At 45.9% G+C, this 27,739-nt stretch overlaps 1 protein-coding gene across 1 annotated transcript; it reads right to left on the bottom strand.

The window, feature by feature from the left end:
- Nucleotides 1–223: 223 nt before the first annotated feature.
- STK11 (serine/threonine kinase 11) lies at nucleotides 224–26,746 on the bottom strand. Its single transcript, XM_050910774.1, has 8 exons — nucleotides 25,274–26,746; nucleotides 15,058–15,141; nucleotides 11,087–11,176; nucleotides 9,718–9,850; nucleotides 9,091–9,227; nucleotides 8,444–8,571; nucleotides 580–637; nucleotides 224–281 (listed from the first exon to the last, which is right to left on the bottom strand). The coding sequence occupies exons 1-8, from the start codon at nucleotides 25,561–25,563 to the stop codon at nucleotides 224–226; spliced, it is 978 nt and encodes a 325-aa protein (XP_050766731.1). The 5' UTR covers nucleotides 25,564–26,746.
- Between the last annotated feature and the right edge of the window lie 993 nt (nucleotides 26,747–27,739).

The following is a 27,739-nucleotide window of genomic DNA, read 5'->3' as shown; positions in this document are numbered from 1 at the left end:
CAGAGATAACGGGGCCTTTCCCCCCTCAGACAATGGCAAGGATAAAGGGGGAGGATATGGAGGAGGGAGTATGACATTAAAGAGAAAGAAAAAAAAAAATTTCCTATTGTCCTGGAACGCTTCTCCACATACTGATTCCATATGGAGCAAATACCAAGGGATATTTCTGTCACCAGACTGTCCAGAAAACCAGAACTAATACAAATTACTAAACAGTCCTAGTTCAATAACCCAGCTTTAAGGAACCCCCGTTCTTCTGCTCCGTTAATACTAGCTGACCTCTGAAAAAAAATTATCCAGAACCCTTAATTACCAAGAACCAGTCACGCTAGAAACATATTTTCAACATAGTCATTATTTACTGGTTAGCAATTCAAATGCTTTAACCGGATGCTCTAATAGGAGGAAAAAAAAAGCCAAGTAGAGGTTGCCAGAGCTCCAGCAGAGCTGGAGGAAGGATATCTAGTGACTTCCATGTGTCTGCTGTCAAAAGGAAAAATGAGTTGAGAGCAATAGCACAGGTACATTAGCATAAGAAGCAGAAAGAGAATGACTAATAGGAAGAAGCTGAACACTCACTTGTGCTGCCTTATCTGCTGTATTGAAAATCTCTTGGCTGGGTCGTATTCAAGCATCCCTGAAAAGAAGGAAAAAAAGTCCAGGTGTGATCACAGATGCTCTCAGCCAAGTTGAAGACAGGAAGCATAAAGCTCTACCCTTCCCTCCCACCTCCCTCCCGCAACAGCGACTGGTGTGTCCAGTCCTCCTGGCAGCTTAGGGAGCCTTTACCTCCGGGAAGAATCTGCTGCGTCAGTCACAGGAAGCTCAGCACAAAATCCCGACTGCATTGCTGACTACCTGATCAAGTCTGTTCCTCAGTTTCCCCACCTGCAAAGTGGATATGACCGTTCCCTCCTTCACACTGCAGGGACAGAGGCTTGTACAGCCCTGGATCATACGTCCAAGCATGTCTCCAGGCAAAGAACATCAAGACTTTGCATTTCACAGATAATGCTATTGAACTTTCTCCATGGAAGAGCCAAAGCCTTAAGCATAGCATATATCCAGTTGCTCAGCATCCCAGAAACTCTAGTCTAGTGAAATTCTATTCTGGAAGTACAGCTGGGGAGAACCGACAAAAAAAATAATCCTACTGTCCATCCTTTTGCCCTAGCCAGGAGTTTGATTTCTGGCATCATCTGCTAAGATAACTGGGGTGGGGGTGAGAAGAGGGGGGGAGAGGAAGAGTAGCTTATCTGTATTCTCTCTAGGAGAGAGGGAGGTGGATTCCTTATACAGACTCATGAGATGCCCACTCTGCTCCACTGTCTTTAAAAAGCTTCACAACTCAACAGAAGGGAAGTAGCAAATTTTGCCATATTCTTCAGAAACCAGCCAGTGGGACCTAACAAGTCTCATCCAGCAGCATCCAAGATATTCTCCAGCGAAGATTCCAAGAATATGTTAATCTAATGAATGTTAACAAAGTCTCACTGCTGTACATTACAAGGAGTTTTGCTCTTACTGGATGATACCCCCTTGTCGCTCTTGAAGCACTAGCACTGTTGAGTCTTGCACAGGTAGCATGAAGAGTAAGGTTTTGGAAAGAGGTGAGAGAACAGGAGGATCCCGTCTCTGGCAACCAGAAGAAAAGAAAGGCTAGGAAGCAGAACAGACTGTCAAACAGGAGTTAAAGTCAGGACAAGGAGCAAACACTGCAGAGTGCTGGTGAGAGCCAGCACAAGGACATAGTGAAAAACACAAGGACAGGAGATACATTTGGATAGACACTTAGGAAGGGAGGGCTGGAAAGAGACATTGTAGTTCAAGTAAGAAGTTGCAAGGGCCTTGCAGATGAGTTTCTGCAATACTGTTGAACAAAGGTAATGGAAGAGATAAATCACCAACAGCACATGTGATAACAAAAGCTGATCCAGAACACCTTCCTTGTCAGTTCAGTTTGTATCACATTACTAACAGTAATGAATATGGGCAAAGAAAAGGTATAGTGTGGAAGGACTGAAGTTATTTTCCCCCCAGAAACCAAAACAGTTTGCCATGGCAATTTGTAAAGGTTTATCAGTGCTGATGACAGCACTAATAGCTTCAAGGCAGATGAGGTCACTACTGATCCACATTACATCACCATGAAGTAGGTTAAAGAAACACGGGAAGACCTCTCCAGGTTCGAGAAGGTCAACTGCATCACAGGCATCTGGCCTCATGAACTCAAGGCACTAGTCTTCAGAGCCCAGCTCTTCAAAGCACCTTACACAGAGCACACCGGAAATTTACACTTGCCTTGCCAAGACCATAAAAACCACCTTACGGCTATACAAGAGTTACATGGCTGAGCTCGACTGGAGCTACAGCAACAGCTCCCTGCTCAAGAGCTCTAAACCTTGAGAGTAGTTCCTTATCTCTGGTATCTTCTCCCCAAATAGGCTAAAGCCCTATAAACAAGCAACCAGCAGCCCAGGCTGCCGCTACCGACCAAAACTGTATGCGGCAGGAGGCGATTAGTGCCAGCGACAGTGCCAAAAGCTGAACAGCTCAGCTGCTAGGTCTGCTACTGAGGAACACCACTGAATGTGTCTTTTGAGATGGTCTCACAGGAAAGGTGAGAGAAGGGAAGATATGGTTGAACCATCTTCAGCAGAGAAGGGATTTGATCCTGAATCTTGCTGTCCTGCGAAGTGCTGCAACACTTTAATACAAGATTTAGGTGCTTTTGCAGGACTAATTCCAAGTTGTTTCCTCACCTTAGCCATTGTTAATGGACTGATGCTGGAGAAAGCCCTCCTTTTTTCAGTGAGTACTATGAAACAAAATCCCTTACAGTTTAAATAGAAAAATTATCAGTTTAACACTGAAAACAGCCTTTACCAGGGACTTTCTCCACAACAAGGGTCCTTGCAACGTGTGTTCCTCCAGCACGCATCCCTGCAGCCTTCTTGGAATCACTGAACAGCTGAGGTTGGAAGGGACCTCTGGAGATCACCTAGTGCAAACCTATTGCTCAAAGCAGGGTCAGCTTGCCCAGGACTGTGTCCAGCTGGGTTTCAAATGTCTCTGAGGATGGAAACTCTACAACCCCACTATGCAACCTGTTCCAGTGCTCAAGAACCCTTGCAGTAAAGGAGTTCTCACATTCAGATGGAATTTCTCCTCACCTTACGAGAAAAGAAATAATAATTGGAAAACAAGATGGGAAGCTGGTTCAGAGGAAAAAAAAATCCCACACCTAATTAAATACCCTATTAATAAGATTATTAGACAGTAGTTTCACAGCTGAGCTGCCCAAATGTGTTGGCTTTTTTTTTTTTTAAAAGAAATAGGACTGCAAAGAGATCTTACATGAAGTCTAGGGGACACCAAAGCAAGTACTGGCTAGGTTATCTTATTAATGGAATCAGAAACAGGTAAGTCAGGACACCATCCCACCGCCCCAATTTATTTAAAGACCGCATTTCAAGGTGTTTTTGGAATCCAGTTTGTTATCATCAAGTTCAGGATAAAATTCTGCGCATCCAAGCAGATATAACTAGAAACTCTTCACAGAAATCTGAAGTACAGTGGGACTGTCTCAAGGCTCTTGCACTTTCAGTTTGGGATTAATTTCACTAGGGTGCTGCAGAAGAGGAGTTGGAGCACCCTCAGAAGCAGCTCATTTTGACCAAAGGAAAAAATAAACATGCAGCAATTCAAATACTGTTCAAGGAATGACAGGGCTAACAAAGAAATTTAAGGCATTTACCAGATGAAATCAGTACAAGCAGAGGATAAAGTTCTAAGGTAAATTATTAAGAGAGGCCTAATAGCACCAGTTACAAATAGCTATGGTGCTAATACCACTAGAGAATGGTATTGTTCTCAAGCAATTAAAAAGGTATAAAGAAGATAATTGATGAAAAAGAATATTTACTTTAATGAAAAAGGACCGTATTTTGGGCAATGTTTGAAAGAAAATGGCAAGTCCAATCACCGAAAGTGTACATTCATGCATTCAGCTCTGACTCACTCATGGCAGCTCTGTGGCTGAAGTCCTGGACTGAAAAGAGACTTCATCAAGACAAAACATCATGTACTATTCACCAGTCAAGTCATCTAAGAGTGTCTGCCCACAGTAACCACACATACTCTCTACCATTTACGGTAAAGATTTCCACGCAGTTTATCTGCAAGTAGAGATGAGACACACTGTAACAGGGCGATTCTTCAGGAGGACGCCTGACTCGCAAACCTCTGCTCCCGTGGTATTTCAGAAAGATTTGCTGTGCCCATACATGGGATATTGTGCCCATTACAGCACGCCGGCAGTCTCAAACTCCTTTCAAATTATGTCAAGTGGCAATCTGGAAACTGGAGACCATGAACCTGTCTTGAGCTCCTTATGGACTCCAGCCCACACACTTCCATAATCCTGAACAAGCATAGCATTATATCATGTGGTGGAATATCTAGTTTTTAGCAGACAGCACAATCTTAGGTATGTCATTTGAGAAGCAGGAAGAAATCTAACTGCTAGAGTTAATGAACTCAACCTGGATTTTACTTCAGAGTCTCCAACTTGGATCAACATTTAGAACAACCAATATAAAAGCAGTATAAGTCCAATCTGTAAAATGAGACAGGACTTTTTCCCTCTTCTTCATCCTCCACAAGCATAGCCAGGCATTCTGACCAGAAACTCCCTCTGCAGGCAAACCTTGAGTCTTTGATCAAACACATGCAGAAGACTTGCCACTGGATGGGTTATAGACACCAGCCTGCCTGACTGTTGGCTCCGGGGACTCCCTGCTACTACAGAATTAAAGCATCCCACTGTCATCAGGACGCACATCCTCTCACCATTCCTGTAATGAAAGGTCATGGCAGTTACACAGAGTGAGAAAACAAAACGCTGAGAAACTAACCAACTTGTTCCTGGTCACAAAGTCTGTAGCAGAGCCTGGAAATCAATTCAGATGCTTCATGCAGAGACTGCAGTCTGAGAGCTTTCTCCTTCAGTAAAAGTATATTAGAAAAGGAGGAAGAAAAGCTGACCTTGTGCATTTTTCTTGTCCAGAAGCAAACTGCATACAAGTTAATAAGTCATGTGCAGATGGTAACAGAAGAACCTTAAGGCTATTTATAAATGCTTCCACTCTGACACATCTTTACTGACTGTACACACAGAAGCCAGAACAGTACTAGCCCTTCTCTTTTCCGTCACTGAAGATATAAATAAAGCTTCATCCCTGATTAGGGAGACAAAGAGGAGCAGCATCCCAACTAATCTGTTGAAATACACTGTCATGCAAGTCTCTTTACAAGTCAAATACCATAAAAGCTTCAAGTCCTCTAAACTCCGCTTCTTCTGGAAAGAGGAACAAAGTAGTAAAAACAAGCTCAAGGGGCAGAAAAAGTAAAAAAACACACTACAAAAGTAGTCAACAGGAGAACAGAAAAACCTTAAAAAGTGTATTCTAGTGCTTGCTTCACAGCCAGACCAGTACTGTGGTCAACACAGCACTTATAGCCAGAGAGGAAATAAGCACTTTGCAGCATACTGAATTCTTCCTTACAATAAAAACAGAACAAATGCTTGCAGCACTGCAGAGTGCTTTAAGAGTCTTTTAAAAGTAATGCAAAGGCGAAACAAAGTCTCTAGTGAGATAGAGCTGAGCTGTGGGTGTCTGTGCTGCTCATATAAAAGCATCAGCCAGCCATTGACAATATCTGATCTGCAGGCTTTTGATTCAGTTTCAACCCGCTGCAGAAGTAGCAGGCACCTACCAGGAAATGCAGATGTTCTGGAGGAAAAGCATGAACTAAATAAAGCATTCAGGTTTTGTCGCCATAGCTACGTAGTATCACCACTGCAAGGCTCAGCCCTTGTCTTCAGCAGATGCCTTGCTATCTGCTGGGCTGTGGAGATGCTCAGGCCTCCACAGAGCAGAGGGAGCTGGGGCAATCCCACTCCATAATTCAATTACTTATGGACTCTAACCACTAGAAAAAGTAAAGTGTGTCAAACCAAACAGGGAGACTATCAGGAGTTTTTGCCAGCTTTTACTGTGTAACAGGCACATACGACAAGATGAGGGGTGGGAGAGTGTTCTCAGGTGGGATGGAGGGAGGACAGTCAAAGGACTCCTTAGTGCTGCCCACCGCCCTGGAAGAAAGGGTCAGGTTGATAGAGACACACAGACATCTCCTCCCAGGCAAGCTCCTCTGCCTACCAAACGCACTCGACTTGCATCTCTGTAGCGTCCAAACACAGAAGGGTTGAAGACAGAGAGCAGCTAGGATGAAGGAGGCAACTAGACAGGCTGTAAGAGATGGACAAAGGGCATCAGCTGCAAGGCTCCTCTGTTTAAAATGAGGCAGAAGGAAAAGCAAGAAATTCTGACTCCAGGTCTCATACAGGGAATGGAAAGAGAACTAAAGAGGGAGTTATTCTGCTAATGAAGCATAAGATTTTAAGCTATCAATATCCTCAGGACAAGAAAAGAGAAACAACTGCCACACTCATTTTCCCTGGGGGACAACACTAAGTGCAGCTGAGAGGCTTATCACAAACCTCAAATGATTTCTGCTGGATGCTTTAGAAGACTGGCTGCCAGTCTAGATGGACCACTGGATTTACTCCATTTGGGCAATTCCCAAGCTCATAAAAAAGGCCGTGTTTTGAGTCAGCATTCACAAATCAAACACCACATGTAGATCAGGACATTGTTCCCTGGGGCACGCGGATACGACATGGAACACACATCAGTCAGAAGTGCTGGGCTGTGAGCAGTAGCCACATTAGTCTCAGCAGACCAGCCAAGATACCAGCTGTGCCGACTGCAATTTGAAGCTATGCCTTATGTAATGCTTTCTGAAAGCTGTTAAAGCTAGTTAATGCTTTTTGAAACACGCGGAAATAACTTATTTCATCATCGGCATGGGGCCAGATAAGCTCAAATAGTCTCCTCGGAGTGGGATTGCCAGGGGTCTGCCACCTCCTCGGCGGCGGGGGGCCGAGGGGAGCCCCGGCGGCAGCGGCGGGCAGAGCTCGGACAGACAGCACCACCTGCTGCCGTCGCTGCCCGGCATGCAGCCGGCACCCAGCGAGGATGCCTGCATCCCCAGCACCCCACCGGGCCACGGCCTGTGGCGGAGGTGACCCCACGGGGCAAGAAAGCGAGTCCGGGCTGGAGCTGCAGCTCCTCGCAGCCATCCACGCAGGAGCCGGGAGCCCACGGGCAGTGCAGCATTTCCTGCGGACGCACAACTGCTGCCGTTCGTAGCATGAAGCGCAGCCGTGAAGTACTTCGAAATTGTTAACCTTTCGGCTAGCCACAAACTGCAACAGCACCGTGACCGCGCAGAGGACACAGCACAGTACACCAGCCCCCGGTTTAGCGGTAACACCCGTGTTACAAGCAGGCCTGACAACACTGCTGACAGGAGGAAGGGAAGCTGACTCAGTTTGCTCACAGTGCCCCACAGCGCTTCACCCATACTGACCTCCTAACCCCGTGTAGCACAAGAACCAGAAAAATAAACTTGAAACAAGACAGCCTAATTTCATATTTGAGGCCTGATCTTTCACAAGCAGCTGAAGACAAAGAAGGGGAGAGCAAGCCCGTGCCAAGGGCTGGGGAGCACTGCCGCACCTGGCTGTTTCACTGCCGATGAGGCAGCAGGAACTCTGGTCAGGATCTGCCACGTGCTAGAATCACGTCCTATCTGCTGCCAAACAGGCATCACCAAGCTGGCTGCTATGCACAGCATAACTGCTGCCCTGACTGCTCAGCCTTCAAAAGTAGAGGCTGTTCAACACTAAACCTCAAACTATTGCAGTAAGTGACAGGAACAAAAAAAGAAAGCCAGACAAAAACCACAAACCTCTCCTACCCTGAAAGGACTACTCCTGTTTCTACCACAGCCCTGTTGTGAAAGTGGGCACCAGTCACTTTGCTCCAATATCCTTGCAACTCTAAATCTGGGGGGAAGGAGAGGACAACTGGGACTGAAGCAAATAAATTCAGAGTGGGACAGCAGAACCTGAGTACTCAGTATTTCACATTATAGAAAGCTTCGGCAAGGAATTTAATTGAGTGTTCTCACTTGCAAAACCTGCATCAATGCTATGATGCCATTTTAAATTTAACCTCTTGTGGGCTTTGTATTTAGATTTAAAAGCTTCTCAAAGCACAACAAACATAATGCAAGAACCAACTCTACGAAGAGTAGTGACTGCAACCCACATAGGGTTTAGTGTATCTCAGGAAAATACCAGTCTTAAAGATCTTTCAAAGTCTTAAAAGGTTCATAAGCATAACCTCCCTTTCTAACAGGAGCCTGTATCTTCACAGGATACTTGGAATGAAGCTCTCCCCCGGCACTATGCAAGCTGAGCATTTGTTGCATCTATAAATTTTACCCTTTTAGACTCAGTTGGGAGACTCACCTCTCAATAAGTCTGAGAGTGGAGGACCACAATCCTCTGGAATTGTGTAGTCACCTTTCCCGATGTTTTCAAATAATTTATAGATATTATCCCCTTCAAAGGGGTATAGACCCGTTGTAATGTTGTATCTGTAAGGGCAGAAGGAGAAGCTGTATGAGAAAAAGCACACAGAACAAGTGTTCAGTTCTTACGTGACTAGGTAAACCAAAAAAAACCAAGAGGAAACTAAAAGATGAATATCTGACAGTATTCGGAATGCCTCTTTAAACTTAGCCTTCCTTTATCACAGCCTCTTCATTCACATGACTCAAAACCACCAAGATATCTCCCTGGCAGGCTGGGATGGAAGAAACTTAAAAATAAATACTAAAGATATTTGTGGTTTCTATTATTACAGTAGCTGTGCATCTCGGATGCTGAGAAATGGCTGGCAGAGTTACTCACTGAGAGTAAAGATTACTTTATTCAGAATTACAAGTACTTCGGGGAACATAAACCCATCCAAAAAAGGGACCACCACACACACAAATCCTGCTCCCCCCAACAACATGCAGAAAAGCAGCGATGACAGCAGATAGCCCAAGACTGAGCTATTTAGGGGCTTGTAATTTTTTATTGCAACTCCTGGATGCTGCACGGGCACTTACAGTGTGACCCCTGCGGACCAGATGTCTACTTTAAAGCCTGAAAAGGTGTCAAGGCCATTGGCAATTTCTGGTGGCTGGAATGCTGGCGACCCTTGGCTCGTTCTGCACGTGTCATCCTCTGCAAACGGATGCAATGCCTGCAGCAGAAGAGACTGATTAGTTTCAAACTTCCAAGGCAAACAAATTGTAACTGTTAGAAAAGTTTCACCCGGGAAACAAAAGGGAAAACCTCTGCTACTGAACATCTACTCACATATCATGAGGACACGCCACTACAGCAACTACATGCCAACAGTGACAATTCTTGCACCTCTCCTACCTAGCTAAGACAGCCTTCATGTAATAAGGAGGATAAGGTTATGTAGCTTATCGCTGTTTCACCGCACTTTTGGGTTTGTCTAAGATAGATGTCTTCCTCTATATGCTTCCTGGATGGAAGCTGTGTGCCGTTATCAACAAAAGTGTTTTGCCAATTGCAATAAATATTCAGAGTCACTCTAGAGCACTCTGCAAGTTTAACAGAACAAAAGCCTAAATGCACAGTAAATCAACTGACATCACAAAGGTGACCTAAATCTACAATGTCACGCTTCCCACATTCTTGACTTTGCTGCACTTCTCACATACCTCTGCTACGCCTAAATCGGATATTTTTAGCGTCCCATTGGTTGTTAACAGGAGGTTCCCCGGTTTTATATCCTTGTGGACAATCCCTTGGCTGTGCAAGTATTCTAAGCCATCTATAAGCTGACAAAAGTACCTGCAGAAAGAGTTAAGAGGAAAAAAAGTCAAGCACTTCCATAGACTAAGACTATGTGAAATACTGATAATACATAAAGTAAAGAGTGCTGTTATTGGAAACAAGTCAGAAATACATTCACATTTGATGAGGAACTTGAGATTGAACTGAGGTGCGTAAGAAACAGCACTTAATTTTCTGACAAAGTCAGAATTTACCTGCCAGAGCTCTGCAGCAGTGTGCTAACCACTTCAGACTCTGGGCTCCTCCACACCAAAGCCCTCTTCACAAGTCTGTGTATGTTGTAAGTGCTGAGCACCACACTGGCACAGACCCGATAGTTAATTCAGACACCTGCTTTAGTCTAGGCTAAGTTAAGCTAGCAAAAGACACTCTTTCAGTGGCATAGCTTGCTCTAACAGGAGGTGGGAAAAAAGTTTCCTGTAGCCAGTAGAAAAGAGTGGTTTTGCTGTACTTATAGTAATGGTTGGCCCCTAGTCTCTGACCATAATGTAACAAGCATTGCGCATTGACAGCCTGGCAACAATTGTGCACACAAGTTTTTTATCTCATAATATCCAGAAATAATACTTGACTTAATGCACCAGTATTTCCCTTAGGCTATCTGTAATCTCAGAGACCTTTTTTTAAAGAAAATGAAAATATGACCATAAAATTATGTAGTTACCACAGATTTGCTCGTCTGCACTGATTTGATATACATGACAATCTTCTTGCATCTTTTTCCAGAATTCTACGGTTCCTTTACTCGCAGAGTGAAAGGGGCTTCAGCTTATCCTGTCTACTAACTAAACAAGCTAACAGATCATGCTAGACATTGCCAATCCTTAAGTCATCCAAAGACCTTTAATCTCATTTCTGACACTAAACTGTATGGCTTGCCTCCATTTAGGCAGGGCAAGTCCTTATGGATTCCTCCATTGCACCCATTGCTGAACGGCACAGCTGTAGGAAAGGGGCCAGGAAGGGTTGTCATGTATCTTGTGAAGCAAAACAAAAGTAACAGAAGATTCAATAGAAAGATGTTTTTTCTTCCAAGAATTTAAGGGCTGTCCCTGCCACCACTTCATTAGTTTTTCATTTTTTCCATGGATGTAAGAGATGCAGTTATTACACAAAGCCAGTTTTACTTTAAAGTGCAGCCAGCTGTCTAAGCAAGAGTAGATCGTGCTCTTGAATTCAAGAGAGCGCAGTGGTGAGAGGCTAATGCGGCCTAAGGAACAAAACTGTACTTACCCGTGAGCCTGAAAAACTGGAAACCTCTTTTCTGGGACACTGTCCAGCATTTCCTGCATCCCACACACACAGTACTCCATCACCATATACGTGAAGGCAGAGTTAAGGAAGCTTCAAGGTTAAACAATTCTCAGACAAATGCTGTGCGAGGACTGCAGCCCCGTTCCAGTGCAACTGGAGAGCTGCCGCACAGGCAGTCCTGTTACCTGGCACACACACACACTGGAGAGGTAGAGCCTGAGCTGTGCCGCACCTCCTGAGGTAGGTACCTTCCTCCAGCTAACAGGAGTACGCAAAGAACACAGGAGAAAATTCTTCTGCTTAATGACCGGCTGCAACTCTGTGATCAGACCTGAAACAGGACATGAACTCCACAGAAATTAAGTTGGAGATCTCACAAGCATGACAGAAATAGGATAATACTCTGAAGTGGCTAGAAAAAGTTAGGAAACCCCTGGCAGGAGAGCTGCAGGCTGTAGCATATTCTCCCAACACCCTGGCTGTTCTGCACTTGACATAAGTGAGCTTCCATCACCTTCCCCAACATTTGTTATTCTTTGTTTCCTGTTTCAAAATGATACGGCTGTATGCACTATTTAACAGCCGCTGCTTACCCCCATCCCCATGGTAGTATTTCAGTAGCAGGAGAAAGGATCCTTAGAGAGCTGGGAAGCTTTTTTGAAACTGCATGGATAAAAAAAAGTGAAAACAGAATGCCAAGAACTGGTGGCACTTTTCAGCATTTGCTCCCTTGCAGCATATTCTAGTTTTCATCTCCTTGAGCTTTAATGTTGGGGCCAAACAATGGAAACTACACAACTGCCTAAAGCAATAATTGCCTCTGTTTTCCTCCTCTCCCTGGGCTTCTAAAGGCAGACTGTGCGCTGAGAGGGGCTTGCAAGAACAGACCCTGAGACATCTGGTGGCTTTGCCAAGGGAGTGCACCTTCAAGATAAAGAGCAGAGAAAAGCATGACTGTCAGGCAGCCCACGTTCTCCAGTAACACAAAGCACTTCTTTGGTCACTAATTATTCCTGGCAGATGCCTTCTTAACCTAAACCTAAAATAAGGTGCTTATGTCCCAGGATGCCATCTTAACTCTTGAGGCAGGAGAGGCTTAAGAGATGACCTGCGCTTTAAGTGGGATCTGTGCTAAAGATTGTGTTGCCATTTTGCAGCACATTCTATCCAGGAGCTCAAAACACCGTGCAAACTCATTAAATTAGTGCTGTGTTCCCCATATGAGCTGCTCTTCAGAGGGACGTGAAAATACTGTAAGATTTTATGATGGGCACAATGCCATGCAGTAAATCAGTAGAAGCAAGAATAGCAGAAAGAGCTCCCAAAATTCATTCCTACCATTTCTTACTCTGGAAGAAATCTGTGAACTACTTATATCACAGTGATGTGGAAGACATCAACTCTCCCACCTTCACGAGAATAATACTAACAGTAGATTATACAGACTAGCTCCTGGGAAGCCAAACCCAGCTCTCGTTCTCGTGTCTACAAAGGACAGCCTGATTTTAGTTTCATTAGCTGCCAGACTGTTTTTCACCCCTTCTTTTTTAACTGATCCATCTCTGGTTGATCAGCCAGATTAGAGTACAAACTTTCAGGCTGGAGCAGATCTATTACAGGCGCCCCAAGAAGACCAAGGCTCTCAATTCTTCTAATCAATAGGGTTCTGCTCCCACGCACAACTGCACATACTGGTAACAGAAGCTGTCGGAGAGGGTACCAGCTGGGATGCTGCTTATTGAACTGGGTTTATTTTCTGCCTGGATTAGTTCTCCATTCATCACCAGCTCTGCATTCCCAGCCACAGCAGGTCGTCAAAGCAGCCCATTAAATGCTAAATGTAGTTGATATTTTTAATCCAGTCATCACAGCTTTCCCTTTACCAAAGAAAATCATTGAAGGCTTTGACTAGACAGGCAAGTTGTTAAAACACTATCTTCCCAAGTAGAAACACGGCTGAAGCCTGTAGTCCACTTCTATCAGTAACAGAAAACTCAGGTGAGAACAGAATCCTTCCTTCTTCTACAGGCCCAATTTCAAATGCCACAATGGTCCTTCTAGAAATGAGGATTTATTTTTTTTTTAATTAGTAAGGGGGAAGTTGACATCCCTCCCCTCTACCCCACTCAACTTTCATCTTGCATTGCTACGCAGTGAATGAGTAAGGGAACTGACCTACAGAGAAGTCAGACTAAAAGAGAAAGTTACTTTTCAGCTGGATCTGTTCCCAAACCTGTTTACCATGCGGCTGCACAAGCGTTTGTACTGCCACATCCTCGGGCATGCTGCACGAGCACCGGCAGTGCCAATGAGAAGCTGCAGAAAGGTTAAGCAAGAACATGATCATGGATGAATTCCCGCTCCCAGTCCCAGTGAAAACAACAAATTTCTCCCGTTATCGCCACTCACATGCACAGAATAAGCACTGATAGAAACAAGCTTTCTAAGAGTGTAGAAGCAGATAAAGATAAAAATAGTGAAGGCAACCTATACTTGCAAGGGGAAAGTATTGAAAAACAATTTGTTCTTTTTCAAATACAACTGTTCAGAAAGTAAAGCAAGGAACACCCTTCCTGGCTTAGAGAGGTCACATTTCTGAATGACCATTTTGGGTTGTCATCACCTGTTACCGACACACGAGGTCTCTCTCGGGCTCTTTTTCCCCACGCTTCTCCTTTAGCAGCCCAGCTTCTTATTAATTAAATGGTATCTTTCTATAGACCGTAATTGAATTGCAGTCCCTTCGGTCTGTTAAGGCTACAAAACACAGGCAAAAGTTGTCATGCTTTTTTTATACTAATGATTTGGTGGCAGAGTATTTGATCTAATTAAAGCACACAATTAAATTACCCATTTTCTGAAGTACTGTAATTGGAAGACAGTATTTAGAAGACACTGTCAAAAATAAAAGCAACCATTTATAACATGTACTACAACAGATCAGCTCAATAAACTTACAAACTGGTTCAAGTCAAAGTGTACTCTAAGTGTGGCACACTCATTAGAAATCCAGCTACTCACCTGCAAGTTAAGGCATGTAATTACATTGGTTAGTGCCTACACATACGTGGGGGACACAGTGCACTGGAATAACATGTTAAAGTCTGAAAGATGCATCAAGATCACAAGCCACAGCTTTGATTCAAGAACCGAACAGTTTAGTCTCAAAAAGCTGGGCTGTAGATCTCACAGGACCAATATGCTTTCAATCTCTCATGACTGTTACAAGCTTTAGGTCACTTAAAGCACTATCACAAGGGACTTCCACACAAACAACAAAACAGAGGAGGCTTGGGCAGGCTCGGGAGTCCATCTTTTGTTAAGGATAACCAGCAGCAAAGCATACCAACTGCCCACAGAGAAGGCAGCACTGCAGTAGTACAGACCCTCCAAAGTGAAGGACAGAGTTGCAGGCATCCGGATGCCAGCGAACAAGTAGATTTTTTTCTTCTTTTGATGGAACGAAAAAAAAACCCCACACCTAAACCACTGCCAAGGACTTAAAGGAAAAAGCATTACAAAAATTGATTTCACATAGCATAGACAATAAAAGGTCCATCTTCAGGGAAAAAAAGCACAAACATATACCACAGCTAGGACAGGAGGTTAGAAATGACAGATCCACAGCTCTTTTTTTCATCTCTGAGTTGCTGAAGGTCACACAATAAAACACAGTATTTGAGGGTCAGTTCTCCCCTACCCCAGCCCTGCATCTGTAACCTGGGGACAATATTTTGTTTCCTAACTGGGAAGCTGGGAAACTTAAGAAAATGTACTTGTGTCGAAAAGTATTCCAGACATGCAATAAGTTTAATACCAGTGAAAGCAATTTTAAGCTTAAGAAACATTCAAAAGGGCCTTAACAAAAGCAGAACTATAATGATTCAGCACTATAGCAGAGAACAATGGGAATTCAAACCTTATTAACAACTGTGTGAAAAAAAGGATATATTTTCTGCTTCTCTTCATTGTATAATACGTCTACCAACTGGATAACATTTTTGTGCCGTAATCGTCGCAGGAGCTGAATTTCCCTGCAGGAAGAGAAAAGGAAAAAAGTTATGTTTAAAAAGCCTATTTCCTTGCTATGGAATGAAATTAATGTTTTCGAAATCACATGGATTTTAAAGACACTTCAAACCGAATCAGTCCCAGCTGCTTCACCTAAGACTACCTATGCATGCTGTTTGACAGAAAGTCTTCTGTGTTCTTGAATTCATTAGTCCAAGGTTAGACCATGAAAATACTTACTGGTCACTGACTAGGACTATAAACAAGCACCCTTTCAGTTAACACTACACAGCCAGTCAGTTTTCTCTGGGCAGGAATTTTAGTCCATTAGTAAACAACAGCAGGAGAACTATGCTCAAGGAGCAACCTACCTTTGTGCCAGACATGAAATCAGTCATAAGAATGCCCTGTGCCAATGCTTTGGTGCCATTCAACACAGGCTGCGTTACTTCTGCTAATATAAAGTTTTATTCTGCACTCCAATGTAAGCTTTATTCTGGTTTTACCCATAAAATCTGTGCAGTGCTCCCCTTTAGCTATTTGACTGGTCAACAGTAGGACGTTGACAGCCGAACAGCCCCATTCAAAGTGAGTAGGAACGAGACAATGGCAAGCTTGATCAGAAGTGCATCATGCTGAGCCAACCCAGAGAAAACAACTCCTGGTGAGATCCTGCTGGACCCTCAGACACCAGGCTGTGTGGAAAGAGAAAGCAACCTGAGGACACACTCTGCAAATCCCCTGCCTCCACAAACAGCACCAGCACCGGACTCCCAAGGGCTTGGTGCAGCAAGCCAAGCCTCCTCCTCCCACCCACACATGAGGGGTTTACAGTGTCCCCTGCAGTCCCCTTCTCAGCTCACACCCTTCCCCACAGCCCTGGGCAAGTGCCTCACCATTCCCAGTTAAAGCTAGTGCTGACTAAAGGAAAGGCATAATTGAAACTGAAACGCTGCCCTGTCAACTGCTCAGGCAATTCAAAGCCTACCCTGATTTGCTCCGCATGTCAAAGATGCAGCTTTATCAGCTTCCCTCCAATTAAAGCTTTTCAAACAATGCTGGACTGTTGGGAGCTTAGGTCACTATCAGTCTCTTCAGTTAAACCCCAAAGATGCACTACATTTGTGTTTACTGTAATATCTAGGACAGTCACTTCCAAGACAAACCTTTTATGTTTGCACTTCGTGTTTCTTTATACGTAAGTGTCATCTGCAGTTACAAGAGCAGAAATAAATTTGCTTGGGCTTCCAGTCTTTGTACTTCAGGGTATGTTTTTAATCAGCATCGTGACCAGGAACAACCCCCACAGATGTCAGTGTAAGGCAGCATCGTGCAGTTAGGTGTGCTCCTGTTGTCACAGGCAGGCAGTGCCTGGTGCCAAATGTGGCAGAGCAGTTAACACACTATTTCAGCACAGATTCTGTTATTTAGCTGGGAAGCAAGCTGAATATTAGTTACTTGCCAAAAAAGAAATAAGTTTCTATACCTAACAAGCAATTCCTTCTGACAGTTGTTGTACTGTGAACAGATAGAAGTCATTGAAACATAAATATAAAAACATCAGAAACTGGCTAATCTACTAAAGACGTGAATAAATGAAATTAATTGATTTTTATTATACCACATGAAATTCATCTGAAGAGGGGCTGTTCAGCAGAACGTGACTTTCTACAGAACATATAAACTACAGAAAAACCAGGAGAGGTACCTCACTAGCAAAAAGAGACAAGTGCATCACCAGCAGCACTGCATCTTGCACGATGCACGCGGTCTGCAGCCGTAACAGGGACGACGGCCAACGTGCCGAGGCTGCCAAAGGGGCAGCGAGTCTCCAACGTTCCCGACCCGAGAAGCCCTGCACCAACAGCCTCCTGTGGCCAGGAGACGAGCGCGACGGATGCCAGAGCTGAGGGATGGAAGAACTCCAGAGAAGTTCACAGGTGGGAGAGGACAACGGCCTCCCAGCAGTCCCACCAGCCCCCTGCAGAGCTGGCCTTGGCTGGGTCCCAGCAACCCCAAACTCTGCCTCAGCACCCCTCCAGCTCACCTCCTCGCTCCTGATGCGACCTGTCTGGAGACCTCCCACCGCAACACAACCCTGCTCCCCGCCGCACAAACCACACTGAGAGCTGCTCGGAAGTTATGCACAGTTTAACAGCTACATGCTGTCCACCCCTGAGCACCATCAAATACAACAAGGTGTTCAGTGTCGGGGTTGTAGGCCAAAGACCCCAGAGCTGGCCAGTCCATTAGTCCACTTGTATGATCAGTTTAAGTGTCTTTACAGTACAGTTAGTACAGAAATCACCCTGAAGACACATCAAATTCCTCATACGCAGGAGCCAACTATTGAGGCAGTTTCTTAGGGCCCTTTATTAAAGCTGTAACTTCAGGAGAATTTAGAAACGAAGCGACCAATGTAAGAATTACAACATTAGTCTCAAGAATGAGTCAAAAACAGGAGTTCCAGCCAATAACTCCATTTCTTCCAAACTTTAGTCCTAACTTAACTTGACTGAACGGTTCAGAGATCTGAATTGAATCCTCTGTTTGTGGAGAATAAATAATGTAAAACTGAGTGAGGAGACATCTTCCCTTGCCTGTGAAAATGGACCCTTGAATGTCATCTCCTATCAGCTGTTTTGATCTTAGTCTCCTTGGATTTTGTACTGTGCCCCAAACCACGTTTTAGTATCTTTTGCATTAAACACAACCTGCAAAATCCCACTGGATGCCAGCTGTGAAGAAGAGAAACAGGAGGATCAGGACAGTCAGGTCAGGGTGGTTCTGTCAGTGTCTGGAAGTGCAGATACTGCTTTTCACTTTGTTCTTCTGCTGCTCGATTCTGGGCTTGTGGAAAATTGCACATAAACTCTTCTTTCTAGCTTCTTTCTCTTGCCATTTGGTAAGTTGCTTTAAGAAGCATGGTTACATTTCAACAGTTAGGACTCCTGAAAGCAGCATTACAAGGAATTCAGAGCACAGCTTCGGAAGCAAGAGCCTCTGCCCAAACACATGACACACCAAGCTCAGAAAGCCACTCACCCCTCGCCTGCACAATTAGCCAGCCTCTAATAACAGGCTGTGGCCAGTACAAAGGCTTGTTGATGCATCACATCTGATTAACAAACCAGTAACTGCTCCTTCGAAAGGCTCATAAGATGCAGGAATGCAAGCAGGTTTTTTTAAAGATCTTTTCAGGATCCCTGAGCAGTAGTATTAATTACTTCACTACCAAAGTTTAGGCCAGGCACTCTTCCTTTATCATATATGGCTTTAAAAAAACCCAAAACTTTATGATAGCTAAACAGAAACCTAGCATAACAAGGCAAAGCTCAGAAGAGTGTTTACTTTAAATGGCAGACAGATTTGCAAAGTGATGCAGCCGCTCTAATTATAGTAATGACCAAAAGGCTGAAGTGGATTAAATTAGCATAGAAACTGCAGCCAGCATTAGCGTAGGTCTAAGAAGTTTCTGCATAATGAAGGGAGACAGGGCTGAGTGCTCAGACCAAGCCGGCAAGAGAGGGAGTGAACACACATACTTATTACTTAAATAAGACTACTTTGCTGTGAAGGCAAAGCTTCCAATATTAGGAACACATTTAAAATCCTGATCCCAGCAGCTCATTCCCTGTAATACGGCTTGAAAGCACAAATACTAATTCCTTCCACCTTTAACGGACTAATAAATATTTCATATTTCTGTAATGATTTTTTTTTTCCCAGAAGGACTTTGTGAACCAATCTAAAATGCCAGTGAAGTGCACCCACCTCTGGTGCAGAGGCCAAGCAGCCCATTTCCCAGAGGAAAGATTACTTCTATTTTTAGTTACTCTTGCATTCTAGAACGACTGAGGAACAGAGACAGCCAGACCACAGTCACCTCCGATTCCATTTCGGTTTTCAAACTTCGCCAAGTAAGTGAACCTCAGCAGAAGGTGCCTAAATTTACTTTTTTCAGAATTAACAACAAAAAAACCACGCCAGGCCACTGCTTTCTTTGCAATTTGCCTGCACAATAGCATTTCAATTGACAGTACCAGTAAAGAGAGATTTGCGTGCCTATGGTTTGCCGCCTTTCCTCTCCACCAAGGCAAGGTGGCTTCCTGCCTTTCCCATACTAGCCTAGGGAATCTGCTCACATTTTCAGGATGCCTTTTGAGCTGCTGCAACTTTGCCTCCTTTCCTTGCTACCTCTAAAATTTAACATGAAATTTAAATCACAACAGTTGCTTTTGAGATCAGACCTCTCCCCAACACAGAGGGAAAGGGAGAACCCCAGCGAAGGGGCTAGGCTGTGCTTTCTGCAATGTGGTAATCACTTCCATACCCATCCTACTTAACACCACTATTACGTGGCCAGAATAGCCTCCAATATGGAATTCTGTTCCTAGTTTTCCAGACTAGAAAGCCCTCAAGTGTGTGACAAGACAGACTGCCAGAGTACGGGGCCCGCTTCAAAATATAACCGTCTTGGAGGAAGAAGAGAAAAGAAAAGATCTTCTAACTGGAAGGTTTTATGTGGTTCTGTCAGACCCATTAAGCTCATCCTGACAGATTAAGACTTATCCCCAGCAAGGTACCTTGCTTTGGCAAACAACATGGTGGTGGTGGTGTTGCTCAGAACTGTATATAGCAAAGCTGCCTACTTGTACCATGTGCTACACGATTTTGGAAGATGCCAAGGACGGCCTGGAAAGACAACATTCTTTCCTGGAGCACACCTTCACCATAAGATTTAGCATTCTTTCTACAGTTTGTTTCAAGCCTCAGTTTCATCAAAGCCATTCTTGCTCAAATAACAATGAGCAATACAGCCAAAAGATTCATTCCCTTCCTTCGGTTGACAAGGTTCCTCCACAGGTCTAAGCTCTGAGGACTCTACTGGAGACACATGATGGTGAAGCTTCCATGTTACCTACCAGGTCAGATCATATGTCAGAAATGAGGGTTTGCAGCAGGTCTGCAGTGACAGTCTTCAGCCTGGGAGAAGCTTACCCTCACCCGCTCCTTTCCTCTTCAGCACACAACCGTGGTCCATCTCAAGCTCTCTATGTACAGCACGTGGTACTGAGGAACCAGGCACAAGGAACTGTTAGACCTCCACCGCAGCGCTGGTGCCACAGCGAAGGGCTAGGAGATGTGCGCAGAGAACAGCTCCATATGCCAGTTCTGACACGTACCATAAATCCACTAACACCATTCTTGCTAATTGCTACAAAGGACTCAAGAATCATTCATTTGGTCTTTATGCAACTGAACAACTACATTATGTATTTATTTAGACTGATTTTGTAATCCTGTATAGGCAAAGCAAATTTTAATTACAAGTTAGTATCCCCAATACACCACAAAGCAGATGATTAACTTATTTAAGGTCTAGCTTGTGAACAGCTTTTTCCTATTTCACCTAAAAAATAGCCCTCCACTTGCAAGGATGCAACTTCTCATTTTCATCTACAAGAGAAGCTGCACGTCTTCGCTCTAACGAGTATGAGTGATATTTCAGATAAGAGCCTGAGCAGAGCACTTCACTATTTCCTTCTTCAAACTAAGCTTTACACATCTGAACGTACATCTGACATGGGGAGGGGCTGACATCACGTGTTGATGAATCCAGTGCTGATCTACATCTTTCAAGTTTCGGTATCCAAACGGTTCTTCTCCGGCCATTACCCAAAATTACGCTGCAAGCATTATAGCATCTCCACCACGTTCCCACTGCCTCTCCCTCCCCTAAGGATGCAACATGTCAAGATACAGAAACATCCACTGTGGTCACCACTCTCCTTTCTTTACACGCACCCAGAAGCCCCCCGAGAGGTTAAACGCTGCAGACACAGATCAGAGCGTACCCTCTGCCACCAAACCCAGCAATCGGAACCCTGACAGCTCTCACCTTGCAGAAGCTGGCAGCAACAGGCAAGCCAGCACCTACTCCAGAACTGTATTTGTGAGCCCAAGGGGCTGCTAAGGGAGGTGAAGTTGGCAGTGTTACTTCTTCTCTTTACTAGTTCCAAGCCTTCATCCACATCACACTCCTAGCAGGGATGTCTGACGTTACAAGCCCTACATCCACCACAGCTCAGCTACCCACACTCTTCTACAGATTACAGTTTCTAACATTTCACCACTGAACCCAAGCAAATATCCAGCTTAGCAAAGAAAGTAACAGAGCCACCCGGTTACGTACAACAGACCTTGTTAGTTAGGAGGGACAGGAAATCAGATGAGTCAGCTTTAGCCCATCTCCGTCTAAAGCACACGCCTCTGTGGCTTGCAACAAGTCCTTCCTTCTGCAGAACTGTCCATGTTTTGAGGCGCAAGACTCTTGATTTGCAGACCCAAGGAGCAAACTGTCAAAGTACAGGCCTACTACACATTTTAAACCTCCAAGGAATTCTAATGAGCATATATTCAAATCCAAGTAATCACTGAGCATGGTAAGTACAGTACAAGACACTTGGGATACGCACAGAAAGTCCCAAACACTTAATTAAAACGTGAGGCTATTAGCACACAGTTTAATAAAACTTGTGCTGCTAGAGACAAATAGTCTTCCAAATTTTCTTTCATCTTTTTGGCAATCCTACTAAACTCATTTTTTGTATTAACTGGAAGCAGTAATTAGCCATAGTACTGTCTGGTTGACTAAGCCACCCCAACCTTTCTCTAAAGTAACTGAAGAGAAACAATATTCCCTAGACTGATTTAGGGAAATGTGTGTCTTATGAGTTTAAACCCTCAGCATCCTCACCAGGACTCACAGATTCCTTAAGGGTTCATTTTTCAGGGGCAGAACTGGAGTATTTTGGAGTAGAGAAGAATCATTCCATTTTATATAGTAAGTCTCAAACATATTTCAGTCAATTTCTAGGTCCCCAGAACTCTGTTACTGCACCAAGAGACAGGGCTGGGGCAACCAGCCCGCACATGCAGGACGAGGCTGCAGCCTCGAACATTAGTAAGGAGTAACACAAAAATGGCATTAACAGTCAGAGCTCCCCGAGTTGTAACACCAGCCCCACATATCCAGGGTCCCCAACGCACGGCACAGACCTGTACGATCCTCCATGGCTCATCGTTACTGTGCTCTCCCTTGCTGTCATTACTACCCATATACTACTTGCTCATTTAATTACCCAAGGGCCAACAGTCTAGGAATTGTTTTCTAGGGAATTTCTTTGACGACACACTATCAATGCAAGTTTCATCTTCACCACAGCAGCAGCAATACTAATGCATCCTGTGATAATGGCAGAGGCGCAAGCCCATTATAATAATTGAACTACATCTCTGTCAAACAAACCAAGTCACATATGTAACTGTTCCCTGTGTGGTAAGAAATGCTGGAGAGATCACTTTAGTAGGAACAGGTACTGTCTTTGCAGTTAAGAGAAAACTGTACAAGGTACTTTGAGACTGAAATAGTAAATGGTCACTTCCAAGAGATAAGCACTTTTAAACCAAGCCTGAACACACGCCCTAATCGCTCGGACCCTCTGCCAGTGAACTTTTAACACGTTTGCAGGATTATATGAAGAAATTAACCCCCAGAGAGCAGACTAATAGTTAAGACATTATGCAGCGATTCTACAGCAGAGAAAACAATTCTTTAGGGATTCAGAAGACTCTCGCTCCCTACCGTTTCATTTACCATGAACGCAAATGCTTTGGAAGAGCCTTCTGCTTGCACGTACCGCTGGGGGCACTGGCAGGGAGAGGGAGCACCAAGCAGTGGTCTAGTTCTGGTGGCAGATGAAGAGATTTTTAATCTCAAAGGGCAACAACTGAAGTCGAGATGTTTACAAAGATTAGACAACTAATCACACTCATCTCTCACATGTACTGAGCTGCAGACATCCTTGTATAGATAAGGACATAAGTGGGACTGGAAGCAGGCCTCACTAACACAGGAATTACATATTTACTTGTTACTGCACTTATTAGTAGCTTTCAAGAAAGAAAGTAGAACCTAATGGTCCGATTCAGTCCACAATCTGATTTTCTGCTGTTCTATTACATGCGAGCAGTTTGCTGGGTATAAACCACTGAGCAAAGCTGCTCAAATACAGTTGTAGAAAGTCAAATTTTAGTGGAGTCTGGCCAAGAAATATGACATTAAAAAAATATTGCTAGCAGAGCACTTTCCAGCGCCACCTGGAGATAGAGCAATGGTGCGCCGCCGCTGCCCTCCCCCCCCCCATACTGACCAGTCAAACCATCGGGGTTTGATGATGTATCTCGCCACAACAGGTTTATTGAGAGCGGAGACAGCTTTCGCTGCCTGTCGCAGTAGTGCCGAAGGGTTTTGATAAGGTCAGGGTGCCACAGTACTAGGGTACCACAAAAATACAACATTTTGCCTTAAAAAACTTCACCACTGAAGTAGCAGATAAAGCCAACGAATAGGTGGACAAAGAGAAAAGGACAAGGTGACAAAAATAGGAACTTGAACTAAAGTAAACCCTTGTTACAAGACAACATCTAAAATCTGCCTCAGTGTTTTGAAGCAGGTGCGGCTGAGCCAGAAAAACATCCACAGCAAAACAGAGTGGAGCTTGGCTAGTCTGCTTTAATAACTAACCTTAATGAAACCAAACAAGACATTCACAGACAGGCTCTGTGCAGGAACAAAACTACAGAGTTCACTTCAGGACACAGGACCATTACCATGCTTCTGATATCAGGAAACTCTCCTGGTATCTGGCAAGTCCTTTTTCACTATGGGGGAGAAAAATTTAAATTTAAAAGTTTCACTAAGGAGGAAACAATCTCCCCCTTCTTCAGTAGACGCTCTTGATGCAAGTGAAGGAGGGGGCAAGGGTGGAAAGAGGCACTCATGCCTTTACCAGAAAAACAAGACACATTTTATTACATATTAACCAACAGTTTACTCTGATTCTGAACGTGAGCCAGCAAAGGCGAGAAAGGGAGATCCTGGCACTAGGATTTGTGACTATTCTGTAGCTAAGTCTGTCACTGAAGGTTAGAAGGCAAACTTAAACAGCTCACTGACAGAAGTCCCGGTACAGGATGTGAAATATCTCGCAGCTGAGCTCGGAAACTCAAACCAAACTGAGAAACAGAAACAAGACTCTGCTAGGTCAGGGCTCTACACACAGCACGCCACAGCTAAAGACGCAATACAAGAGTCTTCTAAACATCTCACAAGTTTTCCCTCCCACTACGAGATAAACCCATGCAAATAGTTTGTTTTGGCTGCAGAAGGCTCCCCTCCACAGCAGATAAACAACTATCTCACAGGGCTGTGACAAACAGCTTGCTGCGGAAAACATAGCTGGCTGCGAGGTCCCCACAAGCAGAGCACAGCCCCAAGAAAAGGGAAAGTTTCATACACCCAGCCGTACAGATGAAGCGTAACACCAGGCTTCTCCCACAGTTAATTTTAATTAGTTACTTGTGCCCTGACTAATCAGTACGTAACTGGCACTTCGAAAGCTTCCAAGCACAGATCTTGAGTCACTGAAATAAAAAAGGTTGACAACCCTTGTCCCCATTTTACAGCTGCAGAAATCAACTGAAAAGAGCCTTGAATTGCTTCCCAAACTCATTAGTCAGAAATGAGACCAAGAAAAAAACCCAAGACTTCCTATGTCCATTGGGTGCACAGTCCATTGGATCAGGTTCCAGGCACCTACTACGCGGGTGGGAGCAGGAATTGCCATCCCAAAGAGCTACACACCCCTAGATGGGTACACAAATAATGCAGAACGCAACGACACAAAGTGTATTTCTGCACTCTCAGCTACACCACGTCTCACCTTTCCTAGCCGACAGCACCACAGTGTACCTCTTCAAGGTGAAATCTTAAAGAGGAATTTCTTTAAGAAATACTATTTTACTCTTTAAGCAACAGTGTTAAAAAAGTGCTGTGTGTTATGGGCTGTCTGTTCAGACAGACAGACCTGCCTCCCTGGCCCTCGAGAACCAGCTCCCTTCCCTGTTCCCAACCTCAACAAGAGCGCTGGCTGCAGTTCAATGGTAAAGAGATTCCTGAATATGTATGGTTTAGGAAGCACTTCCACAGCAGAAAGCCATATTGTTAGTTAAAATGATACAGAACTTCAGCTGGAAAATAATGACAGAGTTTAACCCCTCAGTTCCCAGCTACCGGAAATATTTACTCACTTTTTCACATTTGCCTCCCCATTGGGAATTCTGCGTAGCTTCTTCTTCTTCAGTATTTTCACAGCTCTCCTACAGAGGGTTTCAGAGTCCAACATCTCCTTGACTTTGCCATAAGACCCTTCTCCAAGTAAGTCTCCCATCAGGTATTTGCCAATGAGCTTGGCCCTTTTCCGCCGGGGCTGGTAGATGACCTCCGTAGAGTCAATGCGATGGATAAAAGTGTCCATCCCCACAGACATCAGCTCGCTCTCTGCAAACATGCCCAGCTGCTGCGGCTCCTGCATATCCATCCTGGATTAAGTTCCTTAACCTGTTTTCCTTAAGCGCTCAGGGTTTTAATCCTGTTTGTTAGTTTCCAACACTCCCTTTTACTCCTTCTTGAAAAAAAAAATCCAGAAGATTGTACAAACATGAATAAAAAAAACAAAACCAAAACAAACCTATGAGCTGCTTCCAGCTCAATTGGATGCTAAAAGATCCAGGTCTCGCTCCAGTAACACAATGTCTTTTAAAAAGAATATATATCTTTGACCAGATACACTCAGTTTGGGACTTGCTTTGCTTCCGACCTGGTCCCACTGCTAGGGTTCTTTCAAGTCTACTTGGCCTTTAACTTGGCCCAGTTTGATTCTTAAGTGCTAGGTCATCCTCTGGGACTTTAGGCCACCACATAAAAACAGACAATTACCGAGTCTCTTTCGTGACTTTCCATTCCTAGTAGACCATAGTCACCAACTCCAAACTGGATGGCAGGGGAAGCGTTTCTGCCCTGATGTCCTCACCGTCCAGCTACGAGCACAGATGGGGTTTTTTTCAGCCGTTTGGAAGCTGGAACCAAGTTTCTTTGAAGGAGTTTTCAGAAACAATTCTAATGTCTTCGCTTTTCACGCCTACAAAAGTTTGAGGCCTTCGGTGCCTATCAAGATCTCCCAGGGGCATCCTTCAACCACTTGGATTCCGCCTGGCACATGATGTGTCACCACCACTGGTCCAGGTGTCAGCCGGGGTCAGACAACGCAAAAACTACTACAGCTTTACCGACCCACCTTAAAACGGGAACAATCAGGAGGAAGTAATTCTCTCTGCCCAGTACCCAAAACACCCCATCCCCTTTCCAACAAGGGAAGGTCAACGAGGAGATGCCAGCCTCGCCCAGGCTCTCCCCCCCTCCTTCAGGGCCCTTCCACAGGTGTCAGTCGGGGTGGGGAGGAAAACAAGCGACACTGCAGCCACCCCCGGGGACAGCAGGGAGGGAGCAAAAAGGGGATAAAACACTTTTAAAAGCAACCAAATCAGCAATGGAGCCAGGAGGGAAGGGACCCCCCGGGAGGGGAGGTGACCTCCGGTTCCTCCCCAGCCGCAGCCGAGCTCCCCGCTTCCACAGCGGGGCCAGGGGAGCCCGCCCGGGACGGGCCGTTCCCCCGCGGGCCGGGGACGAGCCCCGCGGGCAGCTCCGGCCGCTCCCTCAGCCCCGGGCCTCTGCGCCCCAGGTGTCGAGTCGGGGGAGGGGGGCGGGCAGCCTCGTCCCCCCTCCCCGCCGCCGGGCTCGGGAACCGGGCCGGGTCCCGGCGCCGCGCTCCCTCCCGCTTTCCCCTCGCCTCAGGGGGAGCCCCGCCAGCCGCTGCCCCCGCTCTGCCACCGCGGCCCTGCCCAGGGGCCCGCTCCCCGCCGCCCCGCGAGCCCGCCGGCTCCCGCCGCCGCCCCTTTACCCCCGCCGCCAGCCCCGCCGCAGCGCGCACGCCGCCGCCATTTTGTTTACCTCCCGCCCCCGCCCGGCCCCGCCGCGCTCCCGCCGCTGCCCCCTCCGGGCCTCGCACCTCCCTGGCGACCGACGTGCGCTCCCATTGGCCGCGGCGCCGGCCCCGCCCCCGCGCGCTCGCCCGCTGGTTGGCTGCGGCGGCGCCACGAGGGGGCGGAGCCGGCGGTGCGGCTTTCGCTTCCGGTTGGTTCGCGGCGTTTCCCACCCGCCCCACCCACTCTGGAGGGTGGCGGGGCTCTGGGATAGACCGCGGGAGCTGTCCGTCACCGGCAGGGGCGGGGCTGACGGCGGCGGGGCGGTGGAGGGCTAAAGGGCAAAGGGCAGGGGGCGGAGGGCGAAGGGGAAGCGGGTGCTATGGAGACGGGGCGCGGGGCCTGTCGCCGCCGCGTCTGCCATCGGGGCCTGCCGGGAGCCGGGCCTACCGGGAGCCAGGCCTGCCAGGAGCGGAGCCCTGCCGGGAGCCAGCCCTGCTGCCGCCGTCCTCGCAGGCTGCCCGCGCCGGGGCTGCTCTGCAGCAGCAGCAGCTCCAAGGTTGAGGTGAACCCGGGGCCTCCCCGGTTTCCCGTGCACCCGCTCCCCAGGCCCGCGGAGCTCAGCTCGGCTCCCGGTGTGTCCCAGCCACCTCTGCCCAGGGCGGGGGTGCAGGTGCGGGCAGGGCTGGGCCGTTCCTGCTGCCGGGTGCCCTCCCTGCCGCGTACAGCCCGCCC

This window comes from Gymnogyps californianus, chromosome 24 (genome assembly GCF_018139145.2).
Source record: "Gymnogyps californianus isolate 813 chromosome 24, ASM1813914v2, whole genome shotgun sequence".
Taxonomy (NCBI): Eukaryota; Metazoa; Chordata; class Aves; order Accipitriformes; family Cathartidae; genus Gymnogyps; species Gymnogyps californianus.
This window is presented reverse-complemented; position numbering and strand designations above follow the sequence as displayed.

Excerpts from the sequence above, each read along its gene's own strand:
- STK11 (XM_050910774.1), bottom strand. The coding sequence starts at position 25,563 with ATGGATATGCAGGAGCCGCAGCAGCTGGGCATGTTTGCAGAGAGCGAG. Across the intron at positions 15,142-25,273 it reads GGGGAGGCAAATGTGAAAAA|GGAAATTCAGCTCCTGCGAC; the intron begins GTGAGTAAATAT and ends CTCTTCCTGCAG. Across the intron at positions 9,228-9,717 it reads CCGATTTAGGCGTAGCAGAG|GCATTGCATCCGTTTGCAGA; the intron begins GTATGTGAGAAG and ends CTTCTGCTGCAG.